The sequence below is a fragment of the Molothrus ater genome, chromosome 13 (assembly GCF_012460135.2).
Source record: "Molothrus ater isolate BHLD 08-10-18 breed brown headed cowbird chromosome 13, BPBGC_Mater_1.1, whole genome shotgun sequence".
Classification (NCBI taxonomy): Eukaryota; Metazoa; Chordata; class Aves; order Passeriformes; family Icteridae; genus Molothrus; species Molothrus ater.
Genome location: NC_050490.2, coordinates 3,201,852 through 3,218,297, shown reverse-complemented (window position 1 = coordinate 3,218,297; position 16,446 = coordinate 3,201,852). Strand labels below are relative to the sequence as shown.

Sequence of the window (16,446 nt, the reverse complement as noted above, 5' to 3'; positions counted from 1 at the left end):
AAATTCCATCAAAAATTAAATATACTACAGATAAAATGATAAATAAAAGATATCTAAAATGACAGAAATCATATCTAAAATGATAAAAACATATCTAAAAGAATAGAAAGCATATCTCAAATTATATTAAAATGATAGAAATTATGATTAAGATGATAGAGAATGATCTGGAAAATGACAGAAAATGATCCATAAAACGATGGAAAACACATCCGTGGGATGTTTCCTTGCTCCAGCGGATTCCGATGCTCACCGGGAGAAAATGGAATTCCTTTTTTTTTTCCTCTCCGGGGTGAATTTATAGGGAAGATTTAATGGATTTGGGCGATTCCGTTCTCACGCAAACGCGATTTCCGCGCCTGCTTTATGGCCGGAAAAAATGAATTGATGTTTTTACGATATTAAAAAACGTGTAAAACACATAAAAGGAGGCGGCTGTGGCGGTGCCACCTCCTGGCTGTCCCCTCCCCGCCCTGGGGACAAAATCCCGGTTTTTCCCCCCCCAAGCACGGAGGCGGCTCCACTTTCAATCCCTTTTATTGACTCGTCACGGACAGAAGCGCGCAGAGAAGGCGCCCGCGGCTCTCCGCGGCACCGGGGCCAGCGGGGCCGGCGCCCACCGTGGCCACCGCGGCGACCTCGGCCCGGGCTCGGGGCGCGTCTGCGGCTCACACACTTGGCTACAAGGCTACTCTACCCAAAACACACCGAGGGGACGGGACGGGGCCGGGAACCGGGAACTGGGGACCGGAGATCCGGGAACAGGGAGTCGGGGATGGAGGACCGGGGATCGGGGAGCCCCCGGCGCCTCGGGGCGCGGAGCTGTCCCGGCGAGCCCGGTGCTGAACGGGGAGAACGGGACCCACCGGGAACGGGAGCAGCAGGGACCGGGGAGAACCGGGACCCACCAGGAACGGGAGCAGCAGGGACCGGGGAGAACCGGGACCCACCGGGAACGGGAATGGTGGGGACCGGGGAGCACCAATATCCATCGGGGGCTGGAGAGAACCGCCCGGGAGCGGCGGGGACCGGGAATGTCGGCACACACCGGGGCGAGGGGAGCATCGCCCGGGAGTGCCAGGGACCGAGGAGCCCCGGGATCCGTCGGGAAGCGGGAAAACCACCCGGGAGTGGCGGGGACCGGGAGTGGCGGGGACCGGGAATGTCGGCACCCGCCGGGGAAATTCGGGATGCGCCGGAGCGCGGCGGGGACAGCTCCGGGCTCGGCAGGAGAGAACCGGGGAGCAGAGGGGACTCACCGGGCACCGAGAAGCGGCGGGGACTGAACCGATTCCAGCAAAGAGAATTTGGGGCTATCGGGCTTTTTTTGCTTTTAGCCGTTTTCTCGGGGTTTTTTCGTTTTTTTTCCTCGGAGGGGAAAGCGAACCCGGGGCTGGCGGGCGGCGGAGGGAGGCGGGGGAGAGGGAATCGTTGCTGCCGCCGAGCCGGCAGCGAGCACCGCCGGTGCCCGAAATGGAAACGAAATCGTGGGAGGCTCATCCCGGGGGCACCGGGCGAGAGGAGAAGGGGGGGAGGAGGAGGGGCAGGAGAGGCGGGGATGGCTCCGCTCGCTCCCGGAGGTTTTTCCCCGGGCGGAGCGGGGGGTGGGAGCGGGGGCAGGGGGATGCGGGGGGCTCAGCGGGGCCGCTGCCGGTAGTTGCCGTTGATCTCCGGCGAGATGGTGACGGCCTCGGCGCCCAGCGGCAGCTTGTCGCTGTACTCGGAGCGCACCTCGAACTCCTCGGCGCCGCCCTTGGACTGCGACTCCGCCATGGAGCTGGCGGCCACGCTCTCCTCCCGCTCCAGCTCCGCCGCGCCTTCCCCCTCCCTCCCGCGCCGCCACCGCGCTCCTTCTTCATCCCCCGCCTCCTCCTCCTCCTCTTCCTCCTCCTCCTCGGCCTCGGCCTCGCCGGGACCGAAGTTCTTCTCGGACTCCAGGTAGGAGGCGCGGGGGTCGAAGTCGGCGGCCATGCGCTTCTCCATCTGGTCGGGGTTCTGCGCCTTCATGATCAGCTTGTAGGGCTTGGCCTGCAGCTTGGCGAGCAGGTGGCACCACGTGGCGCCCAGCAGCGGCAGCGTGGCCAGCAGCAGCAGGAAGATGCTGACCACCACGATGATGATGAGCGACGGGATCTCCTTCTTGGTGGTGAACACCACCTGCACCCGGCACTCCTCGCCCGGCGAGCTCAGGCACACCGAGTAGTTGGTGCCGGGGCTCAGGCCCTGGAACCAGTACGAGTTCACGCCGGCCTCGATCTGCGACCACTGCAGCAGGGCGTGGCCCTGGCGGCCCTGCTGGCACAGGTAGAGCACGCCCAGGTGGCCCCCGCCGGGCTGGGTGGGTGTCAGCTGCACTCGGGCGTCGCGCTCGGCCACGTCCAGGGCGATGACGCCCAGCTCGAAGCTGTGCCGCTTGAAGTCGCCGCTCTGGTTGAAGGCGTGGTTGGAGATGTACTTGGAGCCGCCCGCCGAGGCCCCGCACTTCTTCTCCAGCCCTGGCGGCTCCAACGGGACCCGGCCCCGGCCCTCAGGCTCCGGCCCCGCCGCCGAGCCGGGCCGGCTCTGCCGGGTGGGGCCCAGCGCTTTGCCCCTCTCCTCCGGGGTCAGCACGCTGTTCCTGGCCGCCTCGGTGCCGGGTTTCTTGTCGCCCGCCTGCCCCTTTCCGCCCAGCGGGTCTCCCCCGGGCACCGGCGGGTATTTCTGCGGGCCCGCCACCGCCACGCTGACCGAGGAGTGGTTGCTGCCCACCTCGTTGGTGGCCACGCAGGTGTAGGTGCCCTCCTCGCGCTTGCTCAGGTGCGGGATCACCAAGGTGCCGTTCTTGAACGCCACGAAGCGCTCGGGCTCCGGCCGCGGCTCCTCCTTGGCCGCGCTCTCCGGGCCGCTCCCGCCCAGCTCCAGGCTCTGGCCGGCCGTGCGGATCTTCCAGCGCAGCTCGGGCGGCGGCGAGCCGCTGGCGGCGCAGTGCAGGCTCAGCGTGAGCCCGTCGGGCAGCCCGGCCGCGTCCAGCTCGGGCCACTGGGTGATGCTGACGGCGGGCGCGGCGCAGCGCAGCTCGGGCAGCTTGGCCAGCGGCACGCCGCGCAGGCGCTCGGGCAGCGCGCAGGCGATGGAGTCCTTCTCGGGGATGGAGATGAGCGTGCTCTCCATCCAGCGCTTCAGCCACTGCAGCGCGCAGGAGCACTCGAAGGGGTTGTTGTAGATCTGCAGGTGCGACAGCGAGCCCAGCGAGTCGAAGATGCCCTCGGCCAGCGTGGCGAAGCGGTTGTTGTTGATGCGCAGGGAGCGCAGGTCCTTGAGCGTGCGGAAGGCGTCGGGCGGCACCAGCGCCATGCGGTTGTTGTTCATCTTGAGCAGCTGCAGCGCGCTCAGGTTGCGCAGGTCCCGCCAGGGGAACTCCACGATCTGGTTGTGGCTGATGTCCAGGTTCTTGAGCTGCGCCAGCACGGCCAGCGCGCCGGGCTCGATGGTGGCGATCTCGTTGTGCGCCAGCCACAGCGAGCTCACCTGGGTCACCTCGGCGAAGGCGCCGCGGGGCAGCGAGCTGATCTTGTTGGCCGACAGGCTCAGCGTGGTCACGTTGGAGGGCAGCCCCGCGGGCACGGCCTGCAGCTCCTTGTAGGCGCAGTCGGCGAACTGGTGCGCGTACTTGTCCACGCAAGCGCAGGGCTCCGGGCACGCCCGGCCCGAGCCCAGCAGGGCCGCCAGCAGCAGCGCCAGCAGCGGGGCCATGTCCCCCTGGCAGGGGACAGCGCGGGGCTCAGCGCCAGCGCGCCCCGGCCCCGCCCGGCGGCGGGAGGTGGAGGCGGCGGGGCCGCGCCCCATTGTCTGTGCCCGGCTCCCCCCGGCTGCCGCCCGCTGCCGCCCGCGCATCCCCTCCTCGCCCTCGCCCCCGCTTTCCTCCCCTTCCCGTCGGCTCTTCCCACCCTTCTCGCTCTCTATTTCTCGGCTCAGTCAGGTTTTTCCTTCTCTCTCCCCTGGACGGTTCTTCCCACCCTTCTCACTCTCTATTTCCCGGCTCAATCAGGTTTTTCCTTCTCTCTCCCCTGGCCGGTTCTTCCCACCCTTCTCACTCTCTATTTCTCCGCTCGATCAGGTTTTTCCTTCCCCCTTTCCCAGCCTTCCCACCCTTCTCACTTTCTTTTTCCCGGCTCTATCAGGCTTTTCCTCCCCCACTCACCCCCACCTCGCAATAACCAACTAATTAACCTCCATTTTCTTTATCCTCTGCTTTCATCTCTCCTTCCCCAATTATTTCTTTCGCTTCCCTCTCCTCTCCCTTCCCTCCAGCTCTCCCCTCCCTCTCTCTCCCCCGTCTCTCCCTACTTCATCCCCGCCCTATTCCCCCTCTCCTGTCCCCCTGTCCCCCTGTCCCCCGCCACTCACCCTCTCCTAGGTGCCTCTCCGCCACCCTCAGCCCTTCCCGGCGCTCCTCATCCTCCTCCTGCCAGCCGGACGAGGGGCGGGGGGACCGGGGGGACCCCGCCCGCTGCCCCCGCGCCTGCCGGGGCTGAGCTGCGAGCGGCGGCGGGGCCGTGCGGGCTCTGGGCTGCCGAGGCACAGCGAGAGGCAGCGATTTGCATTTCTGCCAGCCTCCCCCTCCGCCCGCCCGCCCGCCACCCCCTTCCTTCTCCCAGCCCACCACCCACCCACCCACCCACCCACCCCCGCGGCCGCTCCCGCACCGCCGGTACCCCCGAAAATACAGAAATATCCCCCCCAAAAAGCGGAGCCGCCGGTGCTATTCGGCCCGCGGGCGTTCTCCGCCGCTCGGCCGCTGCTGTGCGGTTCCCCCGGAGCGGCGGCGATGCCGTCGGGGCGCGGGTCCCCCCGTCCCGCCCGCTCATCCCTCGGAGGATGGAGGAAAAGCAGGTGGGAGCCTCCCGTGCCGCAATTCCCGATCCACGCGGGAATTCCAGCGGCGATGCCGGCCCGTGCGGGCGCTCAGCGCGCCTTGAGCCCGTCGGGAGGACGGGGACGGGAGCGGGGGGGACGCTGCTCCCGCATCCCGCCCCCGGAGCGTTCCCCCGGGGAAAAGCGGGAGCCGGGGAGCGCGGTGCGCCCCGAGCCCCGGGCGGGAACCATCGACCCGGGCAGGGATCGATCCCGCCCCTCCCGCTCCCGAGCCCGCTCCCGCCGTCCCCGCCCCGCGGCGAGAGGGCGAGAGGCCAGGGCCGGGGGGCGCGGCGGGGACGCGGGCGGCGAGCGGCTCCAACCGGGGTCGCCGACACGGCTGAGTCGCGACAGAGAGCGGCCCCGCCCCAAGCTGTGCCTGCCGGCAACAGTGCCCGTTCCCAGGAATGGATGGATGGATGGATGGATGGATGGATGGATGGATGGATGGATGGATGGATGGATGGATGGATGGATTATGGATGGATGGATGGATGGATGGATGGATGGATGGATGGATGGATGGATGGATGGATGGATGATGGATGATGGATGGATGGATGGATGGATGGATGGATGGATGGATGATGGATGGATGATGGATGGATGGATGGATGGATGGATGGATGGATGGATGGATGGATGATGGATGCGTGGATCCATGGATGGATGGATGGATCCATGGATCCATGGAGGGCATAGATCCGTTTCCACCCCCACACCAGATTTATTCCATTATTTTCCTATCCTGTTTCTCCCTCTCCCTGTCCTCAGTCCCTTTTCCTCAGTGTTCATTTGGGAATTTATTGATGGGTCCAGGAATTACTGATCACATCCCATTGGGATCATCAATGTCATCCCAGCAGAGCCATTCAAAGCCCTAAAAACACCTGGAAAATGGGATTTTCCTGGTATGGAAGGGAAATTTGGGACAGTGGGACTTTTGTGGAATTTTTAGACATATTTTTCCAGGATTTGGGGTTTTTGGGAGCTGTTCTGCCCTTCTGGAAGTGCCAGCCCCATTTTTTGGGATGGATGAGCTTTGGGGCAGGATCAGGGCAGGGAAAAGCTCATCCCAATCCCACAGCCCGGGAGTGTGGGAATAACATCCTGGATCCTTTGGGATCTCTGCTGGATTGGGAACAATGTCCTTGATCCTTTAGGACTGCTGCTGGGTCAGGAATAATGTCCTGATCCTTTGGGGTCGCTGCTGTGGGATTGGGAATCATGCCCTGGATCCTTTGGGATCGCTGCTGTGGGATTGGGAATCATGCCCTGGATCCTTTGGGATTGCTGCTGTGGGATTGGGAATCATGCCCTGGATCCTTTGGGGTCGCTCCCTTCCCACCCTTCTCCCTCTTTTCCGTCCCCTCTCCCATCCCCTCCCTGCCCTCCCCCCCGGCCCAGCAGTGCCACCACCCGGGGGTGACCGAGGGACCTTTGGGGGGACACGTGGGGGGTCCGGGTGGGCGCGTGACCAATGGCAGTGTGACAATGGCAGTGACACCGTGTCCGTGTCCCCAGTGTCACCGTGTCACAGTGTCACCGTGTCACCGTGTCACTGTCGCAGGAGCAGTGTCACACGTATCTGTGTCACAGGGTCACCGTGTCAGTGTCACAGGGTTGGTGTCCCCAGTGTCACAGGGTCAATGTCGCCAATGTCACACGTGTCAGTGTCACAGTGTCACAGTTGTCAGTGTCCCCAGTGTCACCAAGGTCACATGTGTGTCACAGGGCCAGTGTCACACGTGTCAGAGTCACCAGTATCACCATGTCGGTGTCACAGGGTCACCGTATCAGTGTCACAGGGTCAGTGTCACCATGTCGGTGTCACCAGTGTCACCATGTCAGTGCCACACATGTGAGTGTCACAGCATCAGTGTCACACGTGTCAGTATCACCAGTGTCACCGTGTCAGTGTCACACGGCCAGTGTCACGGGGTCAGTGTCACGGGGTCAGTGTCACCAGTGTCACACGTGTCAGTGTCCCAGGGTCGGCGTCCCCGTGTCCCCAGAGCAGCGCCAGCCCGCGGGCTGTGCAAGGGGGACACCTGGTGGTGGCACTGCCTTGTCACAGCCAGCGCCGCTCGGCGACACCGCCCGCGCCCCGCCACTGCCACCCAGTGCCACCCGCATGGGACAGAATTTTATCCCAGAGCAGCTTTATTGAGGGGAGACATAAAAAAACTGGGATTTTAAACCCTCATTACACCAGGAAACCGACCCCAAAACCAATCCCAATTCCAATCCCAAGGAATTCCCTGCTCCAAGTGCTGATGGGGAATCCCAGAGGGGATCCCACCCCTGGGATCATCTCCCCACCTTTGGGGGGACTCGGGAACGGGATCCACCGGCACGGATCCCAACTCCCATCCCAAATTTTATTTTGGGATCAACTCAGACAGGATTTAAGAGGAAAACAACATTCCCAGGAAACCTCAAAGCTTTGAAGGGGAGATCCCAGCAGATCCAGGTGGGATTTGGGGCCACTCCAGCACACCAGAGCTCAGTCCAGGAATAAATTTGGGATTGGCCAAGAAGAGGAAAGTCCAAGCAGAAATCTGGGAATGGGAGGCCAGGAATTGTGGGATGAGGCTGGAGGATCCCGTGGGATGTCAGCACGGAGGCGGCTCCGGTGTCACCGTCACCACCACGGTGTCCTCGTCGCTGTCGTCCGAGCTGCAGATGATGATGCTGCCGCCCTCTGCAAGGGAAATCCCAAAATTCCAGATCCCACGGGATCAACGTTCCTGAGCTTTGCACCAGGAACCAACCAGAGCATGGGGGCAACCCCTGGAATGGTGGTGACTACGTGGATCCTGAATTCCATGGATCCCCCACCCCATGGATCCTTCACTCCATGGATACTGAATTCCACAGATCCCTCATCCCATGGATCCTTCATCCTACAGATCCCTCATCCCAATGATCCCTCATCCCATGGATCCCTCATCCCACAGAGTCCTGAACACAAGGAAACTTCACCTCATGGATCCTTCACTCCATGGATGCTGAATTCCATGGATACCTCATCCCATGGACCCCTCATCCCATGGACCCCTCATCCCATGGATCCTTCACCCTATGGATCCTTCACCCTATGGATCCTTCATCCCATGGATCCCTCACCCCATGGATCCTTCACCTCATGGATCCTTCACTCCATGGATGCTGAATTCCACAGATTCCTCACCCCATGGATCCCTCACCCCACAGATCTGGATCCTTCCCATCCTTGGCCAAGATTCCCATGGAATGGGGGCGCAGAAAGGCCGGGAATGATCCCATGGGATGAGGAAAAGCGGGATAGCAGGGACGGTGACATTCCCACCTGTGTCACCGGCACGGACGCAGTTGTGCCGTGACGTGGAGGGGCCGGGCTCCGTCTCGAATTCCCACTGGGATTTGGAATGGCTGGGGCCTGGCTCGTGGTCACATTCCAGCTTCAGGATTTTGGGAGACACCTGGCTGCCCCTCTCCATGCTGGGCAGCATCCGCTTCTTCCAGCAGGGGAGCGGGAGAGGCTGGAAAAGCGGGATTGGGATTGGGGTGGCATTGGGGTGGGATTGGAGTTGGGATTGGGGTGGCATTGGGCTGGGGTTGGGATTGGGATTGGGGTTGGGATCAGGATTGGGGTGGGATTGGGGTGGGATTGGGATGCCAGTGGATCTCACCTGGATGGGATGGAGGGACCTCACCTCCTCCACTTGGATCTCCTCCAGGCTGGGGGAGACGCTGCGGGGTTTGGGATGGGTTGGATCCTCTTCCTGCGGGAAGAGCAGGGAGTTAGAATGGACCTGGGTCCCAGTGGAGGGGCGGGAACACCCTCGGGAATGGGGAAACTGAGGCACGGAGGGTTTGGGATGGGCCTGGGGGCTGCTCCTGTGGTCAGTGCCATTCCCCAGGGATGGAGCAGTGCCTGGTGGGATGTGGGAATTAGTGGGTGAGGAAACCCTGGAATACTGGGATGGGGAGGGAAAGGAGAGGTGCAGGTTTGGGATGGGGCAGGAGCACCCCCATGTCTCACCAGGTTGTTCTCCAGGGCCACCTCGACCTCGGGGACATCTGGGGACAGAGAAAACCGGGATGAGACCCCGAGCTGGAGCCTCCAGAGCCAGGAAAATCCCGCCTGGCAGCTCCAAACCCCTTCCCTCCAGATTGGGGTGGCCTCAGGGGCTTGGGAGGCTCCGGGAAGCCGGGAATGAGCGTCCCCAGAGCCACTGGGATCGGGGGGCACCCACAGGGCTCCACAAAAACAACAGAGCAAATCCCAGCTCTGGGGGATGAGGAGCTGGAGCAGGGAAAGGGGGGAGAGGAGGAGGAGAAGAAAAAGAAAAAATGAAGAAAAATAAGGAGGAGGAGGAGAAGAAAGGAGAAGAAGGAGAAGAAGGGGAAGAAGGAGGAGGAAGAGGAAAGGGGGAAGGAGGAGAAGGAGGAGAAGGAGAAGGAGGAGAAGGAGGAGAAGGAGGATCCAGCGCTGTCCCTGCTCACGGAGGGCGCTTTGCAGCCGGCCCAGTCCAGAGCTCCCTCCCCGGCCCGGCCCGGCGCAGCGCTCACCCGGCCGGCCCGTGACGCGCTCCACCAGCGCCCGCAGCCGCGCCCGGCACTCGGCGAAGTCGGGCGGCTCTCGGAGCTCGGGGGGCTCGGGCGGCCGCAGCCGCCGCAGCTCCAGCAGCGCTGCCTTGACGAAGGGCTGCATGTCCATCAGCTCCTGCTCGCCGCCGTAGCGCCCCAGCCTCTCCACCAGCCTCTCGGCCGCCTCCAGCCGCAGCAGCGCGCCCTCGGCTCCGCGCAGCTCCTCCGCCAGCGCGCTCCGCCCGCGCTCCGGCCGCGCCTCCAGCAGCGCCCGCAGCTCCTCGGCCTCGCTCCGCACCAGCTCCTGCAGCCGCTCGGCGCTGGCGCGGACGCGCTCCCGCAGCCGCTCCCGCTGCTCCTCCCGCCGCGCCGCCTCGCCCCGCAGCCGCCCCAGCGCCGCCTCGAAGGAGCGGCGGAGCCGCCGCAGGTCCCGGCGCAGAGAGCGCAGCTCCTCCTGGCGCCGGCGGCTCTCGGCGCGGAGGTCGCGGAAGGGAGCGTGGCGAGTGTCCAGCAGCGCGCACGGACAGCACAGAGCCCGCTCGCAGCGAGGGCAGTAGATGCTGGCAGGGCGACACACGGGTGGCGTCAGGGAGGGGTGGCAGCAGGGACACGCGGGGGGGGCGGGGGTACAGCCCGGAGCTGCTGCGGGATACCGGGATTGGCTCCCGGTTTGGGGGATATGGACACGGGTCAGGGATGGACAGCGAGGGATGGGGGTCAGGGGTGGACAGGGGTCAGGGAGGGACAGGGGTCAGCGACGGACAGGGGTCAGCGATGGACACAGGTCAGTGATGGACAGGGGTCAGCGATGGACAGGGGTCAGGGATGGACACTGGTCGGGATGGACAATGATGGTCAGCAGTCAGGGGTCAGGGATAGACAGGGGTCAGGGATGGAAACCAGTCAGCCATGGTCAGTGATGGTCAGTGGTCAGTGATGGTCAGAGGGCAGGGATGGACAGGGGCCAGGGATCATCAGGGATGGTCAGTGGTGGTCAGTGATGGTCAGTGATGATCAGGGATGGTCAGTGATGGTCAGTGGTGGTCAGTTATGATCAGTGGTGGTCAGTGATGGTCAGTCATGGTCAGTGGTGGTCGGTGATGGTCAGTGGTGGTCAGTGGTGGTCAGTGGTGGTCAGTGATGATCAGGGATGGTCAGTGATGGTCGGTGATGGTCAGTGGTGGTCAGTGATGGTCAGTGATGGTCAGGGATGGTCAGTGGTGGTCGGTGATGGTCAGTGGTGGTCAGTGGTGGTCAGTGATGGTCGGTGATGGTCAGTGATGGTCGGTGATGGTCGGTGATGGTCAGTGATGGTCAGTGATGGTCAGTGGTGGTCAGTGGTGGTCAGTGATGGTCGGTGATGGTCAGTGGTGGTCAGTGATGGTCAGTGATGGTCAGTGATGATCAGGGATGGTCAGTGATGGTCGGTGATGGTCAGTGGTCAGTGCCCATTCCAGGGCAGCCCAGACCGTGTCCAGCCCCCTCTGGAGCCTTTCCCCAAATCCCCGCGGGACCTCCCCTGGCACAGCCGGGGTCTCTGTGGGGTCACTGCCATCAGTCCCCAGACATGGGGGATAAAACCCCAATGGCAGAGCTTTGGGGACAGGAGATTTGGGGACAGGATGAGATTTGGGGACAGAATGAATTTGGGGACAGAATGAGTTTTGGGGAAAGGATGACACTTTTGGGCAGGGGATGAGGTTTGGGGACATCATGAGATTTGGGGATGGGGGACATTTGGGAATGCAGTGAGATTTGGGCACAGGATGAGATTTGGGGATGGGATGAAATTTGAGGATGGGATGTGATTTGGGGATGGGATGAGATTTGGGGCCATGGCAATGCTTGGGGACAGGCCAAGGTGTGAGGACAGTGTGAGGTTTGGGGACAGGACGAGGTTTGGGGCCAGGACAAGATTTGGGGCCGGGACACGATTTGGCCCCACGGCCCCAGGTGTGGCCGGGCCGAGGTTCGGGGGCGCTCCCACCTGCACACGCGGCTCTCCTCGGGGTGGCTGGCGCTGGAGCAGAAGAGGCTGCAGGAGCCGCGCGTGTCCTCCAGGAACTGCCGCGCCGAGCCCGCCCGCAGCTCCTCCACCCTGCGCACCCTGTGCGCCTTCTTCTTGTGCCACCACTGGTGCTCCTCCAGGCACCGCGCGCAGAAGAACTCCTCGCAGTCCGAGCACCACACCAGCGCCGCCTCGGCGCGGCAGCGGCTGCAGCCGGGCCCGCCCGAGCTGCGGATCTGCCGCCAGAGCTGCAGGCGGCTCCGCAGGTTGCAGAAGAGCAGATTGTCCACGGCCGGAGCGCCCGTGGCCGCCTGGCAGCGCGGGCACTGCTTGGTGTCGCTCAGGCAGCCCGGGCACAGCGTGTGCAGGCAGCGCAGCAGCCGCGGCTGCGCCGAGTCCTGCCCGCAGCCGTCGCACCCAAGGAACTGGAAATCTTCCTCTTCCTCCTCATCCTCGTTCTCGCCCTCCGCCGCCTGGCACGGAGGGGAGGCCGGCGCGGCGGGGCCCGGCTCTGCGTGAGGCTCCGGTTCCGCTTCTGGCTCCGGTTCCGTCTCCATCTGCGGAGGGAGATGCGGGATTCTCCCGTGGGATGGAGGAAGTTGGGGCTCGGCCCCGTAAATCCCGCTCGGGGTTCTGCTGTTCCCGCCCCTCGCAGGTTCCTCCCCACCCTCCCCGAGCTCTCGGCCTTCCTGGAATTTGGGATTTCCCAAGCGCCAGTGGAAACGAAAGCAAAACAGTTTTGGTGACGCCGCGGCCACCAATCCTTCCTGCTTGGACAGAGGGAAAGCGGGAACACCCTGGCAACGACCCCAAAACCCTCTTGGCAACGACCCCAAAACCCTCTTGGCAGTGACCCCAAAACCCTCTTGGCAACGACCCCAAAACCTCTCCGGCAGCGACCCCAAAACACCCCAGCAACTCTGTCCCCAGCACCAGCCCTGTCCCCAGAGGTGTCCCCAGAGGTGTCCCCAGATGTGTCCCCAGAGGTGTCCCCTCGCCACTCCTCACCCCCAGCTCGGCAGCGCGGACAAACCCCGCCCCCCGTCCCCCCAGTAAATATTTGGGGGGGCCAGAAAAAGCCGGGACCCCCTTCCCACCCCGCCCTAAAAACGCACCCGCGCCCTCTCCCCGGGCAGGAACCGCCCGCTGGTGCCTCGGGGGGCTCCGGTTGGTCCCCGTGTCCCCCCCCGGTTTGTCCCCGTGTCCCCCCCGGTACCTGCGGGGTCGCGGCGGGGCCGGGAGCGGCGGGAGGAGGAGCGGGAAGAGGGCGGGGAGAGGGAGGGAGGGACGGACGGAGGGACGGACGGAGGGACGGAGGGAGGGACGGACGGAGGGACGGAGGGAGGGACGGAAGGCAGACCGGGAGCTGTGGGGCGGTGCCGGGGGAATCCGGGCGTGCGGGGACCGGGGGGGATGCGGGATTGGGACAGGGATTCTGGAATGGGGGTTTTGGGATTGGGATGGGGATTCTGGGAAAGAGATTGGGATGTGGGACCGGGATGGGGGATGTGAGATATGGGACCGGGATGGGGATGTGGGACCGGGATTTAGGGACCGGGATGGGGATTCAGGGAGCGGGATTCAGGGACCGGGATGGGAATTCAGGGAGCGGGATTCAGGGAGCGGGATTCAGGGAGCGGGATGTGGATCCCGGCCCCGGGCAGGCGCTGCCGGTGCCGTGGGGGCCGTTCCGGTGACCGAGCCCCGCCCCCGCCGCTCCGGGCCCGCTCCGTTCCCATTGTCCCGCGCGTGGGGCCGGGCCGGGAGGGACATTCCCGACCCCGTTCCCGACCCCGTTCCCGGCCCCGTTCCCGGCCCCATTCCCGGCCCCATTCCCGCCCCACCCTTCCCTTCCCACCCCGCGACACGGAGGGGGTGGCACCGCCACAAGGCCGGGGCGGGGATTTTGGGGACAAAATGCCACCCCCTTTTATGGCTGGGGCGCCCCGATCCCAAATCGCCGCGTTCCCGGAACGGGATGCGCTCACCGGGCCGGGATTTGGGATCGGATCCGCCCCGGCGCCGTCACATGACGGAGCCACCAGGAAGCGCCGCCGCTCCTCTTTCCTGTCCCCAAGCCCGCGCTGGCGACAACGCCACCTCGCCGAGTGTCGCCAGTGTCGCCAGAGCGGGGCCGGGAGCGCGGGAGGATCCCGGAGCTCCGGGGCATTGTCCCCGCGATGGCACCGCTCGGATTTGTCACCCGAGGTGGCGGCGATAAAACCCCAGAAGATTTTATCAGTCCTCAGCCCGGCTGACCCCAAAGCCCGTCCGGGTGTCCCTGGAATGTCACCAAGCCCAGGTGACCCCAAACTTTGTCCCCAGGTCACCCCAAATCCTCGAGTGTCACCGACCCAGGTGACCCCAAACCCTTCTGTGGTGTCCCAAAGTGTCACCAACCCAAGTGACCCCAAATCCTTGGGTGCCACCCTGATCCTCGGTGACCCCACATCCTGCCCTGGTGTCCCTAAAGTGCCACCAACCACAGGTGACCCCAAACTCTGTCCCCAGGTGACCTCAAATCCTCCAGTGCCACCACCTCGGGTGACCCCAAACCCTTCCACGGTGCCCCTCAATGTCCCCAACCCAAGTGACCCCAAATCCTCAAGTGTCACCCTGACCCCAGTGACCCCAAATCCTGCCCTGGTGTCCCTGGAGCGTCCCCAGTCCCGGGGAACCCCAAATCCTCGAGTGCCACCACCCCCGGTGACCCCAAACCCTTTTGTGGCGTCCCCCAAGTGTCACCAGCCCCAGGTCACCCCAAACTCTGTCCCCAGGGGACCCCAAACCCTCGAGTGTCCCCCCGACCCCGGTGACCCCAAACCCCATAAGGGTCGGGATTGGGATCCTGGAATTCCCTGGGATTTGCCCCATTTGGTGTCATATTCCCAACCCCAAAAATTCCTGGAAATCCCATGGGATCCTCCTGTTCCCAGCTGGGAATTTCCATGGAAACCCCAATCCAGAGCGGGAAATCCTCGCTCCAGGGGGAATTCCCAAATATTCCCAAATATCCCAAAGGGACGCCCAAAAACTCCCAGGAAATCCCAGGAGATTCCAGGAAATCCACCCCAAAGGAATTCCCAAGGATTTGGAGGGGCTGGAGAAGGAAATCTGGGATTGGGAAAAATGGGAATTCCGGGATCCCAAATCCCACTTTGGGATTGGGAAAAAAATGGGAATTCTGGGATCCCGAATCCCAGTTTGGCATTGGGGAAAAAATGGGAATGCTAGGATCCCAAATCCCACTTTGGGATTGGGAATGCCAGGATCCCAAATCCCACTTTGGAATTGGGAAAAATGGGAATTTTGAGATCCCAAATCCCCAAAATCCCCGAGTTTTTTCCAGAAAAATCCTGGAATTCCAAATCCGAATTCTGGGATTCCAAATCCCAATACTCCAAATTTTCCCGGATTTTTGGCCCTTGGAAAAGGGGGAAGAGCTTGGAATTCCCATTGGGATTTGGGATCAGCCTTTTTCCAGGAGGGAATTTGGGATCTGGGATGGGATTTTTCCTGATTTTTTCCACCTTTGGAGCTCCCTGATCCCAAAAATCTCAGGAATCCCTCTGGAATCAGATCCCCTCCTTCCCCAGCAGGGATTTTTCCCAGGAAAAACCTCTGGGAAAAGGGGAAAAGCTTTTCCCAAATCCCCATTTTTCCATGGATTTTTTACATTCTGGAAAATCCGGGAATGGGAACAAATCTGGGGTCGTTTTTTTTGGGTTAAAATCCCAGTTTGGGATGAGAGAGAGGCAGGAATTTCACCCCCAGGAATTCCAAACCCCGGAATTCCGATCCCTGCTCCAAGGATTGTTTGGAATTCTTGGATCCCACCAGGATAAACAATCCTTGGAATTCCTGCGCTCAGAATTCCCTCCCCCAATCCCAAAAGCGGCTCTGAAATTCCCTTTTCCTGCTTTTTCCCCCTCTTTTTTAATGGGATTTTTGGGTTTTCCCACTGCCATCCCTGAATCCCGGGATTCTGTGGGGCTGGGAAAGGAAAAATTTGGGAATTCTGGAGGGAATTTTGGGTTTTTTCATGGATTTGGGGATTTGTGGGAAAGGAAAGAGCCGGGATTTGCTCCCCTTGGATTTGGGATTCCTGGCCATGGAAAACTGGGAATTCTGGGACAACCTCAGCTGGAATTCCTTGGGATGAAATTCTGAGGGAGATTTGGGATTTGGGGTGATTCAAATCCTTGGATTTGGGAAAGAATTCCTGGCCCCAAATCCTCATGGATTCCTTCCCAATCCAGGGGGTTTTTTGGGATCATTCCTTGGGGGTTTTTGGTTGGGTTTTTTTTTTGATCTTCCCTCAGTTTTCCTGGGATCCAGAGAGATTTTGATCCTAAAAACTCGGGAAGAGCCCAAATCCCAACCCTGGAGCTGGGAATGAGGGAAAACCTCAGGAAAATCTGGGAAAACCCCAAAGAAATCTGGGATGAGGGAAAACCCTTGGAATTCCCAGAACTCCCAGAATTCCTGGGATTAAAACTCAGTTTTTAGGGAAAATGGGATGGGGAAAAAAACCTGGATTTGATTCTTGAGAATTCCCAAAAACTCCTTCTCACATTTTTTCCCAGGAAATCAGAAATCCCCTTTTCCCTATGGAACCCACCCCCATTCCCAGATTTTTCTCCCTCTGGCTCCATCCCGAGGGATTTTTCCCCAAATCCCAAAGGGATCCCGGAATTTCCTGGGGTGAGGAGAAGCCTTGAATCCAAGGATTTTCCCCCCTCAGCCCCAGAATTCCCGATATCTCCCTGACGCAGGAGCTCAGCCTCTGGAATTCCGGGAATTTCCGCAGTATTTTAAACACAGGGATAAAAAAAAACAAAACTCCTAAAAATCCCCAGGACTGGGGGATTTTGGGATGAGCAGAAAACCCCTGGAAGCAGCTGAGGGGTTGATGCTGATCCAGAAAATTTCTTGGGAATGCTGAGCCAGTTCCAGCTCCAAAACCCCTG

The 16,446-nt window shown here is 61.9% G+C and overlaps 2 protein-coding genes across 7 annotated transcripts; both read right to left on the bottom strand.

Annotated features, from left to right (window-relative positions):
* Positions 1 to 521: 521 nt before the first annotated feature.
* ISLR2 (immunoglobulin superfamily containing leucine rich repeat 2) lies at positions 522 to 4,566 on the bottom strand. The gene is made up of 2 exons (XM_036389556.2): positions 4,387 to 4,566; positions 522 to 3,738 (listed from the first exon to the last, which is right to left on the bottom strand). The coding sequence occupies exon 2, from the start codon at positions 3,730 to 3,732 to the stop codon at positions 1,636 to 1,638; it is 2,097 nt and encodes a 698-aa protein (XP_036245449.1). The 5' UTR covers positions 3,733 to 3,738; positions 4,387 to 4,566; the 3' UTR covers positions 522 to 1,635.
* Positions 4,567 to 7,038: 2,472 nt separating this feature from the next.
* On the bottom strand, positions 7,039 to 13,497 carry PML (PML nuclear body scaffold). 6 transcript variants are annotated; one of them, XM_036389875.2, is made up of 7 exons: positions 13,465 to 13,497; positions 11,456 to 12,033; positions 9,451 to 10,028; positions 8,921 to 8,958; positions 8,568 to 8,660; positions 8,225 to 8,417; positions 7,039 to 7,597 (listed from the first exon to the last, which is right to left on the bottom strand). In XM_036389875.2, exons 2-7 carry the CDS (start codon positions 12,031 to 12,033, stop codon positions 7,509 to 7,511), a joined length of 1,569 nt encoding a protein of 522 aa, XP_036245768.1. In that variant the 5' UTR covers positions 13,465 to 13,497; the 3' UTR covers positions 7,039 to 7,508. The 6 variants fall into 6 exon arrangements, 5 of the variants coding, with proteins under 5 accessions (XP_036245768.1, XP_036245766.1, XP_036245770.1 ...); XM_036389873.2 differs by lacking the exon at positions 13,465 to 13,497 and adding an exon at positions 12,592 to 13,127; XM_036389877.2 differs by lacking the exon at positions 13,465 to 13,497 and adding an exon at positions 12,592 to 13,127 and having other exon boundaries at positions 8,225 to 8,314.
* Positions 13,498 to 16,446: the final 2,949 nt, after the last annotated feature.